At 37.8% G+C, this 21420-nt stretch overlaps 1 protein-coding gene across 5 annotated transcripts in view; it reads right to left on the bottom strand.

Moving 5' to 3' along the window:
- Positions 1–1408: 1408 nt before the first annotated feature.
- eps15l1a (epidermal growth factor receptor pathway substrate 15-like 1a) overlaps positions 1409–21420 on the bottom strand; it is a 55143-nt gene continuing 35131 nt past the window's right edge. For 3 of the 5 annotated variants that reach the window (XM_022669644.2, XM_022669647.2, XM_022669646.2), the window contains 2 exons: positions 15960–16165; positions 1409–3306 (listed from right to left, as the gene is read on the bottom strand). In XM_022669644.2, the coding sequence (XP_022525365.1) occupies positions 3160–3306; positions 15960–16165 (353 nt within the window). In that variant the 3' untranslated portion in view covers positions 1409–3159. Of the gene's footprint in view, positions 3307–9854; positions 9872–15959; positions 16166–21420 lie in introns of all 5 variants that reach the window. The other 2 variants (XM_022669645.2, XM_022669649.2) reach the window with 2 other exon arrangements.

Here is a 21420-nt window from a genome sequence, read left to right as displayed (position 1 = left end):
GCCTGGACTTGTAAGCCTGGAAAGTACTGTATTTTAACCTACAGCTACTTTCCACAGAGGAGAATCACCCAAAATGCTCAGCAGCCCAGAAACTGATCACAATCACCCCCCCCCCCCCCCCCCCCCATAACATTTCTACTTTTTAAAAACTACCATAGGCCCAATTTAAGTGATATCTATAGGCAAGCTGTCAATTGTGCACCGTGCAGTTAGATTTAGGGCATCAGTGTGCCTTTGCTATTGTATATCTTAATGCATTGAAACATGTTGCAAAATAAGCGCTAGATTTTGACGCTAGATTTAGAGAGAGTTTTCAAACCAATCTATTGAGTTTTTACCAAGAAAAGCGATTTTTTTTTTACAATTCTACAGCTACTTTTCACAGAGGAGAATCACCCAAAATGCTCAGCAGCTCAGAAATGAATCCAAATTCCCCCTAATATTTTTAATTTCCAGAAAATACCATGGGTCCTATTTAAGTGATACATATATATATAGACGAGCCGTCAAACGTGGACCGTGTCTTTGCTATCATATTGACAGGAAAAGTACACCTAGCGGAACTAAAAATAAATAAAATCATCGCTTAATTCATTTTAATTGCCTAAATCTTAATCAATTTGTGCGTAACAAAAAATGAACCAATCAGTGTGCCACTTGCCATTTTCCTTTAAGGGCCATGTGCGCTGTGATTTGGCAGATTGCTAGTTTAACGACGCAGCATTTCTGCGCTTCTTAGCAGAGGAAACTAATCTACTATATCTATCTATTTCAAGTAGATAGATACATTTAAAAGCCCTCCCTCTTGAGAACATCGAACATTAATCTAATGTATCTAAAGTATTAATTGAAAAATTCAAATGTCTACTTTAAGTGCTATACTTTGTTGTTGCAGTTTTTGGCATATTTTGATTGGAATATGTTACTTAAAATGAAATAAAAACATAGCCTTTCTCTTTTTAATAATGGAGTTTGATGCCCCTGATACTCTTCAAACCACACCAACCCTTTGTGGATTAGAATGGACACCCTTGGCTGCTTATAAATATATACAGCACTGCGCAAAGGTATTGATACCTCATAAGTTGCTAAAAACCATCTGAGAGTTAACATTATCAGTAGTAGGTGTGGTGTAGTGAATAACAACACTTCTGAATTGCTTATTGTAGACTAGGGTTCTATTCCCTGGCTAGATAATCACTAAGAATCCTTGGAAAAGGCTCCTAACTCTACATCCTATTTTAGTTGCTCTGCATAACAGTTTCAGCCAAATAAAATGCTATTAATATAACAGTAGATGCTAATTGGTAGAGAGAGAGTTTAGTGTGATGCTTGCTCAACCAGGAATTAGCATCACGTCACTTTTATGACTATTAATATATTTTCTATTCCCCTTTCATTAACTACGTTTCAAATTAGTGGTTGTAAACGGTGCGTTTTGGTTCTGAAGACTTCTGCACAGTACTGTATAGCCGCGGTTTGGAGGATAGTGAACACAAGCTTTAATTTGACCTTTTTTCCCCTCTTTTCAGAGGGAGAGAGTTTGGGAAGTGGTTGTGCTTATAGGCTCATGGAGTGATTAGCACCGTGGTCTGTCCAACCTACACAGTTTTACAGACACCTAACAGTACTGACAAAAATAAAGAAATAAAACAGACATGTACAGATCGTTTGTTTTAGTCGTAATCAAACATTATCTCTACAATTTCTGTAACAGACTAAGCGTAAAGCTTATTACAGTTAGGGATGAGCTGATATAAGAATGGTGTACTGATGAAGATATTTTTTATGTCGATATCTGCTAAAGCAGATGCTGATAGATAGTTTAATTTTCATTTATAGAGAGGCTGTTTACACCTTACAACAGACAGCTACCCATTTCCACACCTGGGTGTGCAAACAGTGTGCTGCTACAGCCGTGGAAACAAAAAGTTTTCTTTTTTTCTGTTGAACAGGTAATCACTGAGCTTCAGTAAGGTTGCGAAGCATAGCTAGGCAATTTACCACCACCACTAGTGTAGTAGAGACGAGCGTTGTGATGACCAAGTGCGATTAATCACAATTAAATCACGATTATATTATATAATCATGATTAATGTATAATCACAAAATATTGTTTTGATTAATCTGTTTTTTTTTTTTATCGATTGACAAAACTGGCAGAAATAATGCCAGCTACGCTTTAGAAATAAAACACATGCTGACGCAAGGTGTAAACAGCCTCTAAATTTTCAAATATTAAAATAATTGATTAGCATTTTCCCTACTGACTTAAACGTTTTTTTAAACGTTTAAAAGCTTGTATCTCCAAAATAGCATTGTTACAGAAAAGGGGGGAAAATAAGCTTCCTACTGAATTTCAATGGAAATAGATTTAAATTCAATTTAGACAAATTACATATTCCAATTAATCAATTTGAGAGCATTTTTTTGGTCCAATCGTTAAGAAATGTGGAAACACTATAAAGAACAAACTGTAGATTCAGATTATCTTAATTATTTTAAATTGATCCCAATCCCAAGTCTAAAATATCATCTCGCATCCCTGATTCTTACGCAAATATCGCATTCCCTTTAACATTCTCCATGTAATACGAAGACCTGTGTGAGATATCATGTGATACAACACTTGGGACATGGAGGGAGCAACTGAAACAAACATAAAACAACATAAAAATACTTATGATATGAATTCCGTCATCCGTTTCTTCAGCGTTTGTTTCTTTTTCCAGTTAAAAAAAAGAAAAAAGATTAAAGAAGGGTTTTATTGACCGTTCTTAGTATCTATCTATGGCTCACTTAACAGTTTCACTGGATTGAGACACATACATGCACAAACACACACTCATACACACACACGCTCACACACGCGCTCACACACACTCGCAAACACACATTGACACCTTAAATAAACTATTTCTGTCTGTCAGAGTAGTGCAGGTTAATGCAGTGCATGTAGAATGAAGATGGGTCGCCCCGTATCGACACGTCACATTAAAACAAAGGGAAATGTTTAGACAATGAGAATTCCCTCATTTAGTTTTTTTCATTTTCTCTTTTATACACTCTCTCTCTCTCGCTCTCTCTCTCTCACACACACACGTACACACACTTTCCTCGGTCAGTGGCGTGAGGAAGGTGCGTGCGAGGGCAGGGCGGTCAGGTGTTGGACATTTCGGCCTTGCTGAGGGCGATGGCGAGCTCCAGGTCTTCCTGCTCTTGCTGCCGGAGCCTCTTCAGCCGCTCTCGCTCTGCTCTCTCGCTCTCGCGCTTCGCCCACTCCATCTGCTGGGCCTCATTACCAAACTGACGGAGAGACAACAAACCACAGGGGCGCGTGCTGTCAGTGGCGGGCTTACACAATCGCTTTAGCCAGAATGAAGTAGAAGTAGCCACTGATATCTAGCGCACATCATCCTTTTCTGACCTAGCTTGCACAAGCTAACAGCATCACACGTAGAGAAACACACACACACACACACACACACGGCTGTCAGTGTACATTAAAGAGACAAGAGAACTGATAAAATGATGCACAGAGGGTGTAGAAAATAACGGAAACTCTATAGGACACACGCTTTGGCTGCTTTAGCTGGTGTGACCGAAAATACTCTTTTTGTCTTTAAAAGTGAGCAGGCAAAGCCTTTTGTGCCCACTGTTCACAATTTGTCCACCTTACAACCACAAACTCAAATGTATTTTATTGAAATTGACATTTGTGTGCACTACTCAGAGAAGAGGCCCATGGTCACTCTGGAGGAGCTGCAGAAATCCACAGCTCAGGTGGGAGAGAATATGTCCACAGAACAACTACAGCTCTAGAAAAAAATAAGCGACCACTTAAAAATGATGACTTTCTTTGATTTTACCCAAATTGAAAACATCTGGAATATAATCAACAGGAAGATGGATGATCACAAGCCATCAAACCAAGCTGAACTGCTTGAATTTTTTGCACCAGGAGTGGCATATAAAGTTATCCAAAAACAGTGTGTAAGACTGGTGGAGAAGAACATGCAGAGATGCATGAAAACTGAAAAATTAAAAACCAGGGTTATTTCACCAAATATTGAATATGAATTTGTTTTATTTGAATTATTTGAGGTGGTTTGAAAGATCTGCATCTTCTTTGTTATTTCAGCCATTTCTCATTTTCGGCAAATATATGGTCTAAATGACAATATTTTTATTTGGAATTTGGGAGAAATGTTGTCTGCAGTTTATAGAATAAAACAACAATGTTTATTTTACTTAAACATATACCTGTAAATAACAAAATCCGAGAATCTGATTCAGAAACTGAACTCCACAAATCTGGCCTTTATGGATGAGTTAAAGAAAGAAAAATATTGTTTAAAGAAAGACATAAGAAGTGCCTTTACTATTTTGTCACAAGCCATGTTGGGAACACAGCAAAAATGTGGTAGAAGGTTCTGTGGTCAGATGAAACCAATGCTGAACTTTTTGGCCTAAATGCAAAGCGCTATGTGTGGCAGAAAAGTAACACTGCTCATCACCCTGAATACACCATCCCCACTGTGAAACATGGTGGTGACAGCATCAGGCTGTGGGGATGCTTTGTTTTCAGAAGGGATGGGGAAGCTGGTCAGAGTTGATAGGAAGATGGATAGAGCTTTAAAAAAAAAACAAAAAAAAAAAAACAGGGCAATCCTGGACGAAAACCTGTTGGATGCTGCAAAACACTTGAGAATGGGAAGGAGATTCACCTTCCAGCAAGACAATGACCCTAAACATACAGCCAGAGCTACAGTGCAATGAATGGTTTAGATCAAAGAATATTAAACGTGTGTTGGAATGAACCAGTCAAAGTCCTGTCCTAAATTCTATTAAACTTCTTGAACGATTTGTGGTTGTAAGGTGACAAAATTTGGTTTGAAAAGGTTTGAGGGGTTTGAATACTTTTCAAGCCAATGTATTTGTGCAGATTCTCTGAAAACCTGTGAATACAGACAGAACAGAGCAGTTCCACTGAAGAGCATTTTGAAATTCAATTAAGTCAGTCTTCAAACTATAACAGGTGGTGTTGTGCTGAAATCTGACCCCCTGTGGCATGAAGATTCGTCACACAGCAGTATGGACATATAACATTTTTCACACCAGAAGGCGCACTTAAGATCCTTATATATAAATTCTATCAGTCAGGTTATAAGGAGCAGTAAAGCCACGCCGCTAAAGTACAGCATTATACAGGAGTTTCAGTTTAGCTCTCCAGTAGTATTAGCATTAGCTGCTAATCGCTCTAAGCGCTAGCATATTTACAATTCATATGTGAGTATTATCAGCCTGCAGCCTGCTGCTAACCCTGGCTAGCACTGCTGGAGCCGTATTAGCATTAGCCGTTAACAACGCTAAGCGCTAGCTCTTTCACCATTTATAGGCGAGTATATCAGCTTGTAGTCTGCTGCTAACCCTGGCTAGCACTGCTGGAGCAGTATTAGTATTAGCATTAGCCGCTAACCGAGCTAGCTTCTTCGTCATTCAGAGGTGAGTATTATCGGACTGTAGCCTGCGTGTTTACAGTGTTAAAACAAGCTATTTGGGACAAACTGCTAGCTAATATCACCCTAATAGTATGCCTTATAATCTAGTGCGCCTTATAGTGCGAAAAATACAGTAAATGCTTAGGCTTGGAATTTATTTATTTATTTATAGATTATAGATTAACCCTTATTTAAAAACAAAAATAAAAGACATTTAAGGAGAATCTTTTACACTCATTCTGCTGCAGGGGAAAAGGCCGTGTATGTGACGAGAAGTTGGTTTCTGACAGAAGGTTAGAATTCATTACAGGACCTGGCAAAGTAACTGGCGAATTTATAACTAACATGAAGTATAGAGAGGCTCCACAAAAAAGCTTTTAAATCTGCTCACTAAACTGCAGTGTGAAACCGAAACTAACCAGATCAAATATACAGAATAGAATGTAACAAAAGACAAAAACCTCAGTGCAGACTCTGGTCTGGACTTTCAGGGGTAAAACACTTTTTTTATATATGTAATTTTACAATTACAGACTGTAGCCTAATTGTTGTTGCACCTGCTAATTACTAGCCTTGGGCCAAAAATACAGGCCTACCGATACTTACCTTAACAATACAACCATTGTCAGTTAAATTTTCCCAAAGCATCTTATTGTTGCATTGTTAAAGTTCTTACATTTTAAATCTTAGTAAATAACACATATTTCTTTATCTACAAACATTTTTGGCAGTGACACATTGGACTAGTAATGTGTCTCATGGAAGCTCTCAATCAATTAAAGAAATGTCTTTTTAAAATGTAATTAATAGTAGAAATCAAATTGTGGTATTTCTGTGGTCCAGTGGTCTAAAGTGCTGCCACTATGATCAGGAGATCAATTATTCGAATCCTGTTCATGTAGCTTGCCGTCAGCTGCCGGAGGCTCTCTCGGGGTGGGCAGATGATGCTCCCTCCCCCACATTACTCCAAAGGGTGATGTCGATCAGCACAAGGCGTCTGTGAGCTGATGTATCAGAACCGAGTTGCAACGCTTTCCTCCGAGCTCACTGTGATGCTACTCAGCAATGCTGCATAGCAGCAGTTCAAAAACAAGCGGATGGCTGACTTCACATGTGTCTGAGGAGGCATGTGCTAGTCTTCACCTTTGTATTGTGGTAAAAAAAAAAAAGTAAATATGCTATTAATGTACTTAAAGAAAAGAGACCTATCTGAAGGCATTAACAGCTATTTGTATCTAATGTAACCTACTAATAATTTAAATACTTACATACAGACAAAGTTCTACTTCAAATGCCTTTTTTGTTTTGCTGTTGCAGTTATTGACATATGTGGAATAAACAATGGGCAGTTTAGTTTGTATATATTTTTATTTCTTTATTTCTATTATTTTATATAAAATTTTTAGCCCATTTTTTCCCCAAGACCAATTACCCAACCCACTCATTCGGACTCCCCCCCTATCATTAGTGATGCCTCAACACTAGGTGGATGAAGACTAGCACATGCCTCCTTCGATACATGTGAAGTCAGCCACCACTTCTTTTCAAACTGCTGCTGATGAAGCATAGCTGAATAGCTTCACAGTGCGCTCGGAGGAAGGCGCAGCGACTCTGTTCTGATACATCAGCTCACAGACGCCTTGTGCTGATCGACATCACCCTTTGGAGTGATGTGATGTGGGGAGAGAGCAAGCGCAATTGTGCTCTCTCAGGGCTTCGGCAGCTGATGGCAAGCTACATGAACAGGATTCGAACCTGCGAACCCAGAAAACGTACTACTTGGTTCTTTTCTTTTCCGCTGCCTCACACTGGTTATCTGCACCACTTCAATGTGTATTATACAGAATGCTGAGAGTGAAGGAGCAGAAAACAAGGGTTTTACTCTTTAAAGTGTGAGTAAACACTGAGCAAACATTTTCACAAACATGCTCCTTGTTGGCTACGGCGTCCCCAAGAGGTTGGAGATTAAGCTGTACTGCGTCCACAGCTCTGACTTGAATTAATGAGGATTTTTCCCCTCCGTTATGTAGCGGTGGGCTGTGACCTTCTGACTTTTGGCACGTCTTTTCTTGGCAGGAGTAACAAACCAAAAAAAAAAAAAAAAAACCTCTTCAGTTGTTTTCTTGCTACAGGCTACATTTAGTAACTTTAAACAAAAAAAAAATCATATATATAATAGGTAAACCTTTCTAAAATAGCCAAGTCTGTTGTTTCCGTTATTTTGTACACCCTCTGTAAGTATGAGCACATAAACTAAGCACATCATTCATGGCTGTTGAAAACACTTAAAGCCGCACTTCGTGCCAAACGCATGATTTGTGATCTATAATTGTAATTCGTCATTTGGAAGAATTCTTAGGCATTCTGTGGTTGGACAAAACGAGCTAGCATTCAATTTGCAGTCACATGATATGGCGACTATGGGAGAGATGAGAGAATGCTGCTCTGCAGCCAAAACAACGGCAGACTGCAGGAAAACCCCATACTTTAATCAAACAAAACGACATTAAAATAAATAAAACGACGGATTTATCGGGCTTCGAAAACAAGCCACTATCAGTTTCTACACATTTAATGGTTGTTATTTGTGGTTACTCTCTGATTTCACTGTGCCTCAATGTTTTCACTTCTCTAAACTAATATTACCAAGTCATGGGACCACTTCTACCACCCTGCTGTGCCTGTGGAACATTTCATACAATTGTCTTTCTGCTGTCCACACTGGAATTCACTTAATAATGAAATAATAATAAACACAGAATAATTTAATTAACAGTGTGGTGACCTGTATAGCTTTACTGTATTTAGTCATGTGAAAAAAATTAAGACATACCATGAAAACCTTTGTGTAATTAGACATAATCCAAATTCTGGAGCCTCATTTATCAAGAATCTCGCAGTAAACGTGCTGATCTGAGATCACCTCTCATCATCTGTCTAAAGGAACCATGGAAAACTTATACTTTGAGAAGTTTGATAAATATGGGCCCTGGTCATTTGATGTTCATTTGAACAACACTTAAAAGATGAATAAATATATATAACCAAAAAATATATATTTAAAAAAAAAACAAATCCTTACATTAATCACGTGCAGCACATTAGCTGTAGATGACTACACACCATTGTTATGGTGCGTAATCATCTAGCCTATTGTTACAATGTATGTATTTTTCATATGGAAAAACAAAAATGGCTGCGTTTTTCAACCCTTTCTTTTATTTCTTTCTTTTTCTCTGCTTCCTGTCCGCTTTCTGCTCTTTTCTTTCCTCCATACACATTGCTCATTAGTGACGGATGCTAGAACGCAGTGTTATTCCCCAAACGTTTAGCTCTGCTCTGTCATATACTAGTGCATCTCATAAAAATTGAAAATCATTGAAAAGTTACGGTATTTCAGTAATTTATTTTATAATGTGAAACCTCTATATTATATAAATATATTACACACAGAGTGATCTATTTTAAGCATTTATTTATTTTATTGTTGATTATTATTGTTGCTTACAGCCAATAAAAACACAAAATCAGAGCCTCAGAAAATTTTAATATTATATACGACCAATTGGTACTTTTGGCAGTGTGGGCAGTGTGCCAAGTCCTGCTGGAAAATGAAATCCGCATCTTAATTAAAGTTGTCAGCAGAGGGAAGCATGAAGCGCTGTAAGATTTGTTTCGGAAAAACACTGCACTGACTTTAGACCTGATAATAAAACACAGTGGATCAACACCAGCAGATGACATGACTCTCCAAACCATCACTGATCATCAGTAAATTTTACATTTCATTTGGAGAGAAAAACAGTTCAAGCTGCTTGAGGTCTAGTGTAAAATTTCTACAAACAGTGATGGTTTGGTGAGACATTTATTGACTTTTTTTTAATTAAAAGAGTTGTATATGTAACATGTACTGAACTACAGTACAGCACAGTAAAGTGTTTTTACTATCCTTAATTTTACTATTTGACTATTTAATTAGACTATTTTAAGTAGTAGCAGCAGCAAATTTGACGTTGTCATGACGATTTTTAAAAGACATTTTCTGAGTTTTATATTTATTTACTTAAAAAATTCCTCTAAGCCTTTTCCTCCTTTCTTTCTCTCAATCCTGTTCAAATAAAGATCACATGTCCGCATGTTTAAATAAGTACATGCATAAATAAGTCAATTTTAAACATCAAAATAGGCTGTCCTAATTTTTTTTCACATGTCTATACCTTTCATAAAAAAGCCCCCTCATGCATGCAGGGACTTATCTAGTCATGTCTCATCGTTCTCTGCTATCTACGTACATCATACATAATTGTACATCAACAAACAATGTCTACTTCACCACATTTTCAGACAACTTACCTTAGCTCTCTCAGTCCCTGCAAGAGAAAATTGAGTTACAAAAACACACACACACACAAACGCAAAAAAGAGATATATGTATATATAGATAGAGAGAGAGATACAGCAAACTGCCACACACCATTCACTTCACTGCACACAGAAGACAAATGGCACAAATGGCTCAGTGGATACTGAACAGACCACCAACACCAATGACACGTCATGGATCTTTAATCAGGCTTTTTTTTTTTTACTTTTTCCTTTTTTTTGAGGAAAGGAATGAAATCATGGGCAGACACAAAAAGACATGCACTGATCTGAAGCTGGGACAGAGTGACAGTAGAGGACACACACACACACACAATGTTCTGTACACTTTTAGGACAGAAACGGCAGTGAACTGCAGTGAACACACGCGCACACACACATACACACACACACACACAACACATTTGAGATGAACATGCACATCAGACTGGGTGGAACTGACTGAACCGATATGAGAACTGTGGATTTGTTATATCTGATATTTTATATTTAATGCACACAAATGAGCCAAAACATTACAACCACCTCTGCAATAGGCTGTTGCAACGTCTGAGTAATGTCTAAAGATGGTTATCTGTCTGTGTTATCTGCACCAAGAGATTATCAGATCCTCAAAGTCCAGTGAATAGGAGGTAGGGCCATTTTTAACTGGATTTTTTTTTTAAACAGAACATATACCGTATTTTTTGCACTACAAGACACACTTAAAATCTTTCCAAAAATCGTCCTTGCACCTTTAATTCAATGCGCCTTTTGTATAAAATAGTATACAAATAAATAAATAGGTATTTATTGATGGTGCGCCTTTTAATCGGTGCGCCTTATAGTGTGAAAAATACGGTACCAGCAGTTCTTAAAATGTTGTTCTGGGTTCTTTTGTGACCTCATGGATGAGTTGTCCATGCCCTTTTAAAAAATTTTGGTCGGCCGGCCACTCCTGGGAGGGTTCACCAGTGTTCCATGTTTTCTCAATTTGTTAATAATAGCTCTCACTGTGGTTCGCTGGAGTCCCAAAACTTTTAGAAATTATTTTGTAACCTTTTCCAGACTGATAACATGCCAAATGACTTTGTTTTCTGATGTGTTTTTGAATTTCTTTAGATTGTGGCATAATGTGGGGCTTCTTGAGCTCTTTTAGCTGCTTCATGTTGTCAGACAGCTTCCATTTAAGTGATTTCTTGATTCTCGGCTTTCTAAAAAATGTGATTAATCACAAATCACAAGTTTTTTTCTTTTTCTTTAATAAATGAAATCATCATTTAGAATAAAAGAATAGTAGAATAATCTATGTTGTTCACATTATCTTTTATGTTTTGGCTCATCGATGTGCATCTTTTTTAATCTTTTTATACTAATGCCCATATATCAATAAATTACAGGAAAAATGCGGCATTTATTTATACAGCATTTGTATAAATGCTGTGAAATGAATACAATACAGATATTTTTTAGTGAAATAGCCATAAACATTGTGCTCTTATGGAGTTTAATAAATACAACATCAAATATGATTTAGAACGACAATGATCAATCAATGTAAACGTCTGTCTGATGCTGATGATATTTTAAGCAATTACCTTAGCTTATGATACTGATATGGCTAAGACTAATATCATCATGCATCTATCTATCTAATGCTCCTAAAGCTTTAGTATTCAAGGTTTTACCATAAGAAGATACAGTTTACATTGTTAAATTGCAATAACTGCAACTAACTAACTGCAATATACATACATGTAATATCTAGTGTTCCATTTCAGAAAGTTAATATATGCCTTTTTTTAAATGGTTACCATAATGGTTATCATAGCAACCATTTAAGCACAGTGGTAACGGTTATAAAACAATTTTTACTATAATTACTTCTGACAGTACAGTTATCAAACCACAAGAAGATCACAAATGATGGCATGCTTTTCTCAAATACTGTACATTTCGTACATTTAGCAGAACTTCTGATGAGACTGAGCTCATGAGAGAGGAGGAAACAACAGAGATGGTTTGAAGCAAGCCCTGCGTCCCCATCGCATGCACACCCGACACCAACGACAGGAGAATGATGGCTGAGGATGAAGACGACGATGGCACAAACAAAAATCAATGGGTCTTGGATTGAGTGGGTTTTTGCATTAGATTATACAGAAGCTGGGGTGCACACCAAATCCCATGCTGAGAAATCTCCAGCCTGAGAGCTGAGTAGTGATACTGCTCCTTCCTGTCAACCAGTCACCATGAAACCAACTCCAGTAAGCCAAGGCCAGCGGCGTTCCAATAACCTCCACCACCGTGCACTGGGAGCTGTGGCCCCGCAAACCCTACTGCCAGTAAGTCGAGAAGGCTAGAGAAAAACAAGCGTTTGGGGTGCTTTTAGAGGGGAACTCTGTCTACGTCTGTCTAGCCTCTCCATATCCTACATTTTCCATCACATCCCTGAGGTCCATATTTGATACTTATGACTGTTATACGTCAAAATTGGTGCTACTGCTCCCTTAAGAGTGAAAGAGAAGAGAATTGCATAGGATATATATTATATTTTTTAATATTAATATTAATATTAAGTTATGTCTGATCTGATTGTCTCACACAGTAAACCTAGGCTAAAACAACACTCCTTATAACATCACATGTTAACATGTTACTCAAGAGCCCTACTTATTCCCAATTTAGCTTAGCCAATGAACCTACCCATTTCCTTAGAACTCTCCCTATTACTTTTTTTAAATGATGCAGACCAGGACAAGTGAATGCCTCCTCCGATACATGTGGGCCCAATCCCATTGGAAGCTACATGGCACTTCATACTCAGAATTTTTTTAGAGGCACAATCAAAATAGAGAGCTATGAGAATCACTGGTTTACCAGTCAAGAGAGCGGCACAAATGGCCAAAAGAAACCCACAAATTTATAATTTAAATAGTAATTTCCTTATTAAAACTCATTATAACCACTATATTACCATATATTAATGTTTCATGGACATTTTCTTCATAACAATCATAAAATAAAAAAATAAAAAACGCTAACTTACTTTCCTGTTCCGCCTTAAAAGGTACAAAAGACGGCAAAGGCAGAAAAATAAAATAAAAGCTAATAAAAGCTCATTTTAGCTCCCCATCACAAAGTAATTAAGGGATACCATATTTTTTACACTATAAGGCACACTTAAAATACTTTAATGTCCCATAAACCATCAGCAAGCATTTTAATCCAGTGCTTCTTGTGTATACATTTTATCAGTCAGGTTGTAAGGAGCAGTTGAAGTGCAGCTGGAATAGCATTAGCATTAGCCGCTAACCGCTATTTCTCCTTTCAGAGGGGAGTATTATCAGCCTGTAGCCTGCTGCTAACCCTGGCTAGCACTGCTGGAATAGCATTAGTATTACCAGCTAACCGCACTCCCTATTTCTCTGTTCAAAGGAGAGTATTATCGGCCTGCAGTCTGCTCCTAACCACGGCTAGCACTGCTAAAGCGGTTAGCTGCAAATGCTAATTGTACAGCCTAGCGCTGGAGAAATTTGGGAATCTAAGCTTACTGTAAATAAACAAAAGCACAGTTTTCAGGAGAGAAATATGTGCAGATTAACATCCAGTACTCGTTTGACTTTAAAATAAAGTATTTTTTTATTTCAGTTTAGTTTACTTATCTTAGCTTCAGTTTACTTAACTTAGTTAGCTACCCCCAACCACCGCCACCCAGCAACGAGACGTGCTGAATTAATGGTTCCTTATAGTGTCTCTTAAAATGCTTTTAATTTAGTGTGCTTATGTATGAAAATAGACCAGAAAACAGACATTCCTAGATAGTGCGCCTTATAATACTGTGCGCCTTATAGTGCAAAAAATACTTGTTTAAAGTATTTTAAAATACATTCTATATCAATGTAGTACAACAGTGTGAATGAATGAATCTAAATCCTGCTCTGGAAAATGCACTCTTAAAAAAAAAATAGAGAGATATCTAAAGGGTTCTTTGATAAAGGTAATGATTTGATAAAGAACAATCACAACTTAAAATCTAATGAAAGACAGAATTCACTATAAACCCACTCATTACTAACAAATTATTAGGAATCCACAACAACACTGTCAAACTAATACTGTACTTACGTTTCTTACAGAAAACACAGACTGAATAGTGTTTTCAGTCTCTGAGTTCTCTGAGAGAATTTAGAGCACTTAGTACACTGAGCCTCAGTGCATAAACACTTACTACTAGCTGCAGGAACTCAATTAAGACTACACTAAAACAAGCACATCTAAAGATAAACACACATTTCCCCAAAGACTCCACAGTCAAATCATGAGACCTCTTAGAAGACCTCCATCAGATACAGAACGAGAGCCAGTTTGTGTCTAGAAAAACCTTAAAATACATGATCAAGTGAAGGGTGTGATAACGAGGCACACTCGATTGCACAAATAGCTATCAGCTGCTACAATTAGCAATCAGAGGAAATGCTGGCGTGGCTTCTCAGCTAAAGCTTGATTTCTGCTTTTCTACAGAAGGATGCCCAAAAAGTACAAAGAAGTGAAAGAGATTTTTTCAGCATGTTGGCTAAAGTTCGTGAGCAGGGAAAAATCTCAACTGAAGCAAACACTGACAGTTTCCAGCTATTGACCAAATGGAAAAAGGTGGAGTCTGAATATTTGCCAAGTGCTAAGAGACTTATCTACTGCTGTTTACCATTTAGATAAGCTTATCAAGCCTGAGTGATTTAGTATGCTTACACTATATGGACAACAGTATTACACCTACAGTAGCATTTATGACATCCCATTCTAAATCCACAGATATTACTATAGCATTACTATAGTTATTGAGTACTGAAGCCTTTTTATACTGAGCCCAACCTGTACCTTTTTGTAGTCAGTCAGATATTATTCTAATATTGTTTTATGGTGAGATTTTTTGCTAGAATTTTACCATATTTTTCTCCAGCACCCAGGTTGGAGCAGTAATAGAATTAGCCGCTTACCACGCTAGTGCTAGTAGCTCTTTTGTCATAACCGCGGCTAGCACTACAAGTTAGCTGCCGATGCAAATGCTGCTGATGCTGCTGCACCCAGCCTTAGTGGAAATCTGGAAATCTAAGCTTACTGTAAATAAATGTAAGCTTTTACTTTACTCACCCAAATAACTAGTTTTCAGGAAAGAAATCTGTGTAGATTAACATCCAGCTCTCGTTTCACTTTAAAAGCCCCCCACCACCAAGACCTGCTGAATTAGAAGGGAAACATGGCGGAAAGGGAAACACCCCTGTTCCTTACTAGTGTCGCTTAATTCACCTTATAACCTGGTGCACCTTATGTATAAAAATAAACCACAAAATAGACTTTTATTGATAGTTTAACGCAGGAGCTAATGTGCTCTGAATTTTGTTAACTCAACTGATGGAAAGAGAAAGTAAATTAATTGCGCAATATGCAGAACTTAGTGATAATAGGAGTTTGCATTTATAAGAAATACTTAAGTTCTTTATATGAATTTGTTCTATACTCCTAACAGTTTAACAATCTATACATCTAAGACACAAACTGGCTCACATTAAGTACCAGTATTTCAAACAGTGTGGAAAAAAGTGCATCTCAGAGAAACCTTTCCTGACTAAACCGAGGAGAATATTCCTGATAGTGGGACTTCAGCATAGCAGTGTGCAAAGCTAGCTGGACCTCAGAGAAACTGAGCTTTCACCCCTCAAGACTTGTGGCCCATATGATTCAGCAAAGCCTACATAAGGCAAGACAACAAAGGGGAGATAACAGCAAACACAACAAACGACAGAATCTGCCGCGTCCGGCTTCATGATCTTTCCTTTTCCTTTCCTGATCATTCCATGGAGTTGGTTAATTACAAATAGTAATGGCAGTAGAGATGGAGAGTAGCCAGCATGAGGCAACAGCATAGACGGAGAGGTACAGAAGCCAATGGTGCGGTCTGCTCCACAAAATCTCACTCATGATTACTAAAAAGCAGAGAGTACTTTTGGGGAGGAATAAAAAAGAAAAAAAAAGAAAAAGAAGATTAAAAAAAAGGTGGACTGGACAAGAGAAGTAGTATCACTAAGCTCAACTTACAGAGCTGAAGTCTGCAAAACCCAAGGAAGAGTCTTTAGAGGCTTTACTTGAAGCAGACGGTGCAAACGGATCTTTGCCACTAAATGGGTCCCCGACCCCTTTTTTACTCTGAAACGGGTCGTTGACGTCGGAGCCGAAGGGCTGGAAGGGATCGCTTGACTTGGACGAGTCCGCCGAGCCGGGCATGTGAGTCGGGGTGCTTTTACCTGAAACAGAACAGAAACATTTGCTTGTGATACATTTGTGTAAGTCACAGTGCTGCAAAAACTCAACAATATAAATCAGTTTTGGGCTTTGTTTTAAAACTGAAGCAGAGGGGGGCAGACCCAGGGCCCAGGCCTGGAAACTGCTATTTTCAAATTCCATGACTTTTCAGGTTTTTCATGACCATTTTCAACCCTGATTTAGGTAAACTTCTGGCATATTGCTATCTTGGCAACAGAAAACACAGGTGTGTCACTGAAGTATGGCGTCACACAAGTCTCACAAGCGCAAATGTAAAACTCGAAAGCAAAAAAAAAGGGAATCGTGCGTGCACTGAACAAAATATCGCTCTTGAGCTTCATTTTTCTCTTTCTTGAGTGTCTTATAGCTCGAATGAGGCTTTTGTGCTCGAGTGTAGAAAGGAGTTGTTTTGACAGTTTAGGGGTGGGGTCACGATCACCTCCCTCAGTGAATGCTACTGGCTGATATTTCCAGGGTTTGTGACGGACCACCTACTACCAACAGCTGGAGGAGGACGTATATTTACACACATATAATGTTAAAACATGCAGGTTAATTTTTTTTACCTGGTATTTTTGTGCCCCCGATTTTTGACGTTGATGTGAAACCTTACACAAGGACATGCAGCAGTGCACAAACCCAACTTTTACATCAACAACAAACAGAATACTAAATAAAACAACATCATTATATCTGCAAATGACCTGCTCACACACCTTCACAGTGTGCCATAAATCATATAATCGCAATAATTAGGGTTCACACACTTTTAATCCAATACATTTCCATGCCTTTAAGGCAAATTTTCATGATCATATGATAAAGCAGTGCAAACATGGACAATAAAAGCAAACATCAACTAAAACGATCATCAAAATTGATTATATTAGGCCTAAAATAAATCCAAAAAATTTTAATAATAAAATGTGTCGGATCCAGAGAGCTCCATTGTGTAGGCTTAAATTACTGAATTACCTCTGAGCTCACATATTTGTTATATATTAGATCAAAATAGATTTGAAGAAGATTTGTGGACCAACTTTCCAGGACTTTTTTATTTTTTATTTCTGGTTATTTTTATTTTTCCAAAACTTATCCAGGCCTGGAAATTGCCATTTTCAAATTTGATGACTTTTCCTGTTTTTTCATGACCATTTTAACCCTGAATAACACAATTTTAGTTTCAATTTAAAATTCTTTTTTTTTTTTTTAATTCACTGGTTTGTGGTATTGCCCAGAGTATTTTTATCACAGAAATAGAATGAAATATTGTGATAGTATTTTAGGGCCATATCACCCACCCTTAATAACTATCTTCAAATCCTGAGGTGTGAGAAATGATTCAAGTTTTGGCAACAGACAAAGCTTTTGACAGACTTGTGAATTTGACTTTTTAAAATGTGATTTTTTCTTTATGCAAATAAAAATAGAGAAAAAAAAAAGACTACAAATTGTGATGCACAATTGTGTTGTCCCGCTTCGCTCACATTTCCTTTCTCAGTGTGTGAGAACCCTACCACACCCTGCTGTAGCTGCAAGCTTGATTTTAGTCATTATCGCTGCGTTTTCTTATAAGGGGGACGTCCTTTTCCATCGGCCCTGACTGCAAGCCAAATTGTTCTGAAAGAGAAAAGATGCCAAAGGTTGCCAATTTAAAAATCGACCACTCACAGTGTACAGCTTTACTATGCATGCCAAAGGTATTGCGATCAACCACTGCCAACCTTTTGCCCTAGATCAACCGATAAAACCACAGCTTTTTCAGTTACACTCCTGTGGTGCACCAATGCCACCCAATCTGCTATGGTGAAACTACACACGAGCAGCCAGTACAGTCATCCCACGCTTTCTGGAATATGGTTATGTATAAAGGTTAAAGATGCAGAAAGAGGGGGGAGGGGGGAATGGGGTGTGCTGCAAAATACACACTAGCTATGTACAAAAAATGCATAAAAAATGCTTACGTGTAACACTTTTTTTTTCTCTGGTGTGCAACGATTGGCATCGTCTCGCTCGTGAGAACTTTAAACTGGTTGCTGGTTCCTCTAAAGGTGTTAACCGCAGTGTCAATTGGGCTGTTATTTATACCAGACCAGCAATCAGTTTCTCTCTTTCAGTAAACGGAATAGCAAACCACAATACAGAGCTCCACCCTGACAGGTCAAAGCCAGCAAAAACAAGCACAGCTCATCAATTCTCCATTCACAGCTGGAGGACAAACGCTTCAGAGAAGAGCTTTAATAATAATAATGATAATAATATTAATATAGAGAGCACAGCTACGCTGCTAAAACTGTGCACTCGGGTAAACAAACTAATGCAGAAAAAAAATGCAGAAGTAACAGCAGAGGATACAGAAATATAAGGCATCTGTTTTTTTGTTGTTTTCTCATCTTAACAACGGCTTTCACCTGTGAGACCTCTCTAAATCTTCTCTTCTCTGCTGAAAATGAGACTTAGCCCACGTTCACATTTACGTTTACCAGGCCAAAGTGATTCAAAATCAGATTTTTTGCTCAATGTGGTTTAGATCTGCTTTTTTCATGGCTGTGTAAACGTGCCAATTCCGTTTTTTTTTTCAACACAGATCTGAGCCACTTCTATATGCGAACCTGTGTCTTTTTGCCTTTACCCATGCACTACGGGCTTCTCTCTCGTATGCACACATCTCTTGGTGCAGCTATAACTGCAAAAACAGCAAAAGCAAACCGCCTGGCCTTTTTTCACCTCCTCGAACTGAGCATGTACTTCAAACCAGCTATTTGCTGTTTCTCCACTCCAGCAAAAGTGTGTAAGTGTGCAAATGCTGCAGTAGAGAGTACATTGCCTTGACATGTTCTAATACTGCTTTACTACAGATAAAGGCTTTGTAAAGTAATTTTTTTTTAATCGATTTTTTTCAAGCCTCAGGTTATTATGAGAAGTGTGTAAATGCTGCAGTAGAGAGTGCAGTAAAACAAGTTGTTCCAATACTGCTTTTACTACAGACAAAGTGACAATTTTTTTAATCCATTTCCAAAACTCAGATTATTTTTTGTATTGCTACTTACCAGCTGTAAGCTGTTAACCAATGAATTGTTTGCCAAACATCACCCCCTATTTTTTTTATTTATTTCTTAAAAATATATATTTTTAAATATTTATTTATCTGTTAAGATAAATTTGCTAAACTGCAACATTTAGTACATTGGATTTTGTAGCATTTCTGGTTATGGTTTAGACCTGAAGAGCATAAATGTCAAAAATAAAAGGGGAAAATGGGCGTGTTCTAAAACCTTTACAATTTTCAGTAGTGAATAAATTAAAAATAAAAGCCTTTTGGTATACAAGTTTATTTAGTGACATTTCAAAAATTAAAGATATTAAAAAGAGTGTATCCTTCCTTTCTTTTTTGGAGAAACTCTCTGGAGTCTCTACTGATCAGAGAAAGATTTCTACTAGAACTTGCTTAAAACTATTAATATAATATTTTCTTCAATTACATATTTCAAAATTTGAAATGAAAAATATATCTTTAATGTTAAAATTTTCTCTCATCTCATAAGAAGAGTGTATTATTACACGCCTAGTTTCAATGCTTCAGTTCTGTCTGATTCATTTCAGTCTGTGTTCTTTAGTTCGTGGAAATTTTAGAGCCCTAAACAAAAGAAGCTTAGTGGTTAGAACGCTGGGTTATGGGGGTTTATATCCAGGTCAGCTAAACTGCCACTTTTGGGCCTTTAACCCTCACTGCTTCAAGGCTGCAGCAGCAAAAACGGCCTTGGAATTCTAATCTAAGATGTCTGAAGAGCAGAATTTTATCATAGTTTACTTAACAGTTAGATGTAATTACTATAATCATTTTTAAAGTTATGAAAAAGTTATGAGAAAGCATCAGCAGAGTGTGACAGTAGTGTGTACTCTGTGTGGAAAAAAAAAAAAAAAAAGAGCTGTGTAAATTTGTGGTACACAAGTCACCCGGTTCACCAAAGTGTGTGAATAAAAACACACACACACACACACACACACACAACCCAACACACAGAGGAAGTGGGGAAGGGTGTGGAGATCAGCACACGATGCTGGCAGTGCAGGCTAACCGCAGATGATTGAAGCAACTGAGCTGTTGCTGTGCCCCTCAATATATACTGGCTAAATCTCCACTTTTAACCTTGTATTAAAAAACACTTCTACAACACCACAACAATTTTCTCGAGCTTCAGGGAGCTACAGTCTCAGCAGAGTGAGCTGCACTGATTCTACCGACGAAAACTAGAACAATTACGTTCCTTCACACCAAGATAGCATCTCTTCACTAGAAGAGTTTCAGCTTTTAAATATCACACAATCATCTATACGCGCAAACCAGCACACTGATCTCAACTAAATCTAATCTAAAAAACACACCATCTTAAAGCAAACCTGCTCTAACCCCTCACTTCCTGTTTTCCTCTTAAAAAAAAAAAAATAAGTGTGTGATATCAGTGTGGTCAATCATGAGTGTTTCTCAACCTCTCATGTGTGACCGTGGTGAGTGTATGTAAAGTGTGTAAAGGTGCGGGCAGATGGGGTGGAAAAAAGAAAAAGAAAAATGACTGCATCGTCTTTCTTCTTTCTCAGTGTTTGTTCAGACTAGAAAAGAGTTTTAGGGTTTTACTGAGAGAAGAGCACAACTTTACACATTTTACACATTTTTACATGATTTAAAATAATAATGAAAAGATAATAATTTAATCTTATTTTCAGATCTTAATTTTATTTGTGCAACACATTTTAAACACAAAATATCTACACATTATCATGTAATAAAACTGTATAATCTTTAAACTGTGTTTCTAGTAGGGGTGTGCCCATATCGTGAATAACATTATGCCCTGAAATATCGTGCCATATCCCATACCTGTCAAGTCTCCCGTTTTGGCCGGGAAACTACCGTATTTTACTCCTCTTTCCCGCCGTCCTCCCGTATTAGGATTTTCCCGTAAATTTCCCGTATTATATTAAATAAAAAAAATGTAGACCACAGGCGACAGGGCACTGACCGCTATGTAACCAATCGCGGTGCCGGTTCAAGGAGAAAGTCCCGCCTTTCAGAAGAAACAGACAATCGGTTTTGCGGAGCGCAGTTTAGTGTGGGGGAAGCCCCGCCCCCCTCCCTCCCTCGCTGTGGGTTCAGGCAGCTAGTCGGAGCAGCTGTCGTTAAAAATAATCTGGATATACGGAGATTTTTCTAAAAGAAAGGTAACTAACCATGTAA

This window comes from Astyanax mexicanus, chromosome 16, assembly GCF_023375975.1.
Source record: "Astyanax mexicanus isolate ESR-SI-001 chromosome 16, AstMex3_surface, whole genome shotgun sequence".
NCBI lineage: Eukaryota > Metazoa > Chordata > Actinopteri > Characiformes > Acestrorhamphidae > Astyanax > Astyanax mexicanus.
The sequence above is the reverse complement of the archived record's forward strand: the minus strand, read 5'-3'. Positions and strand labels throughout refer to the sequence as shown.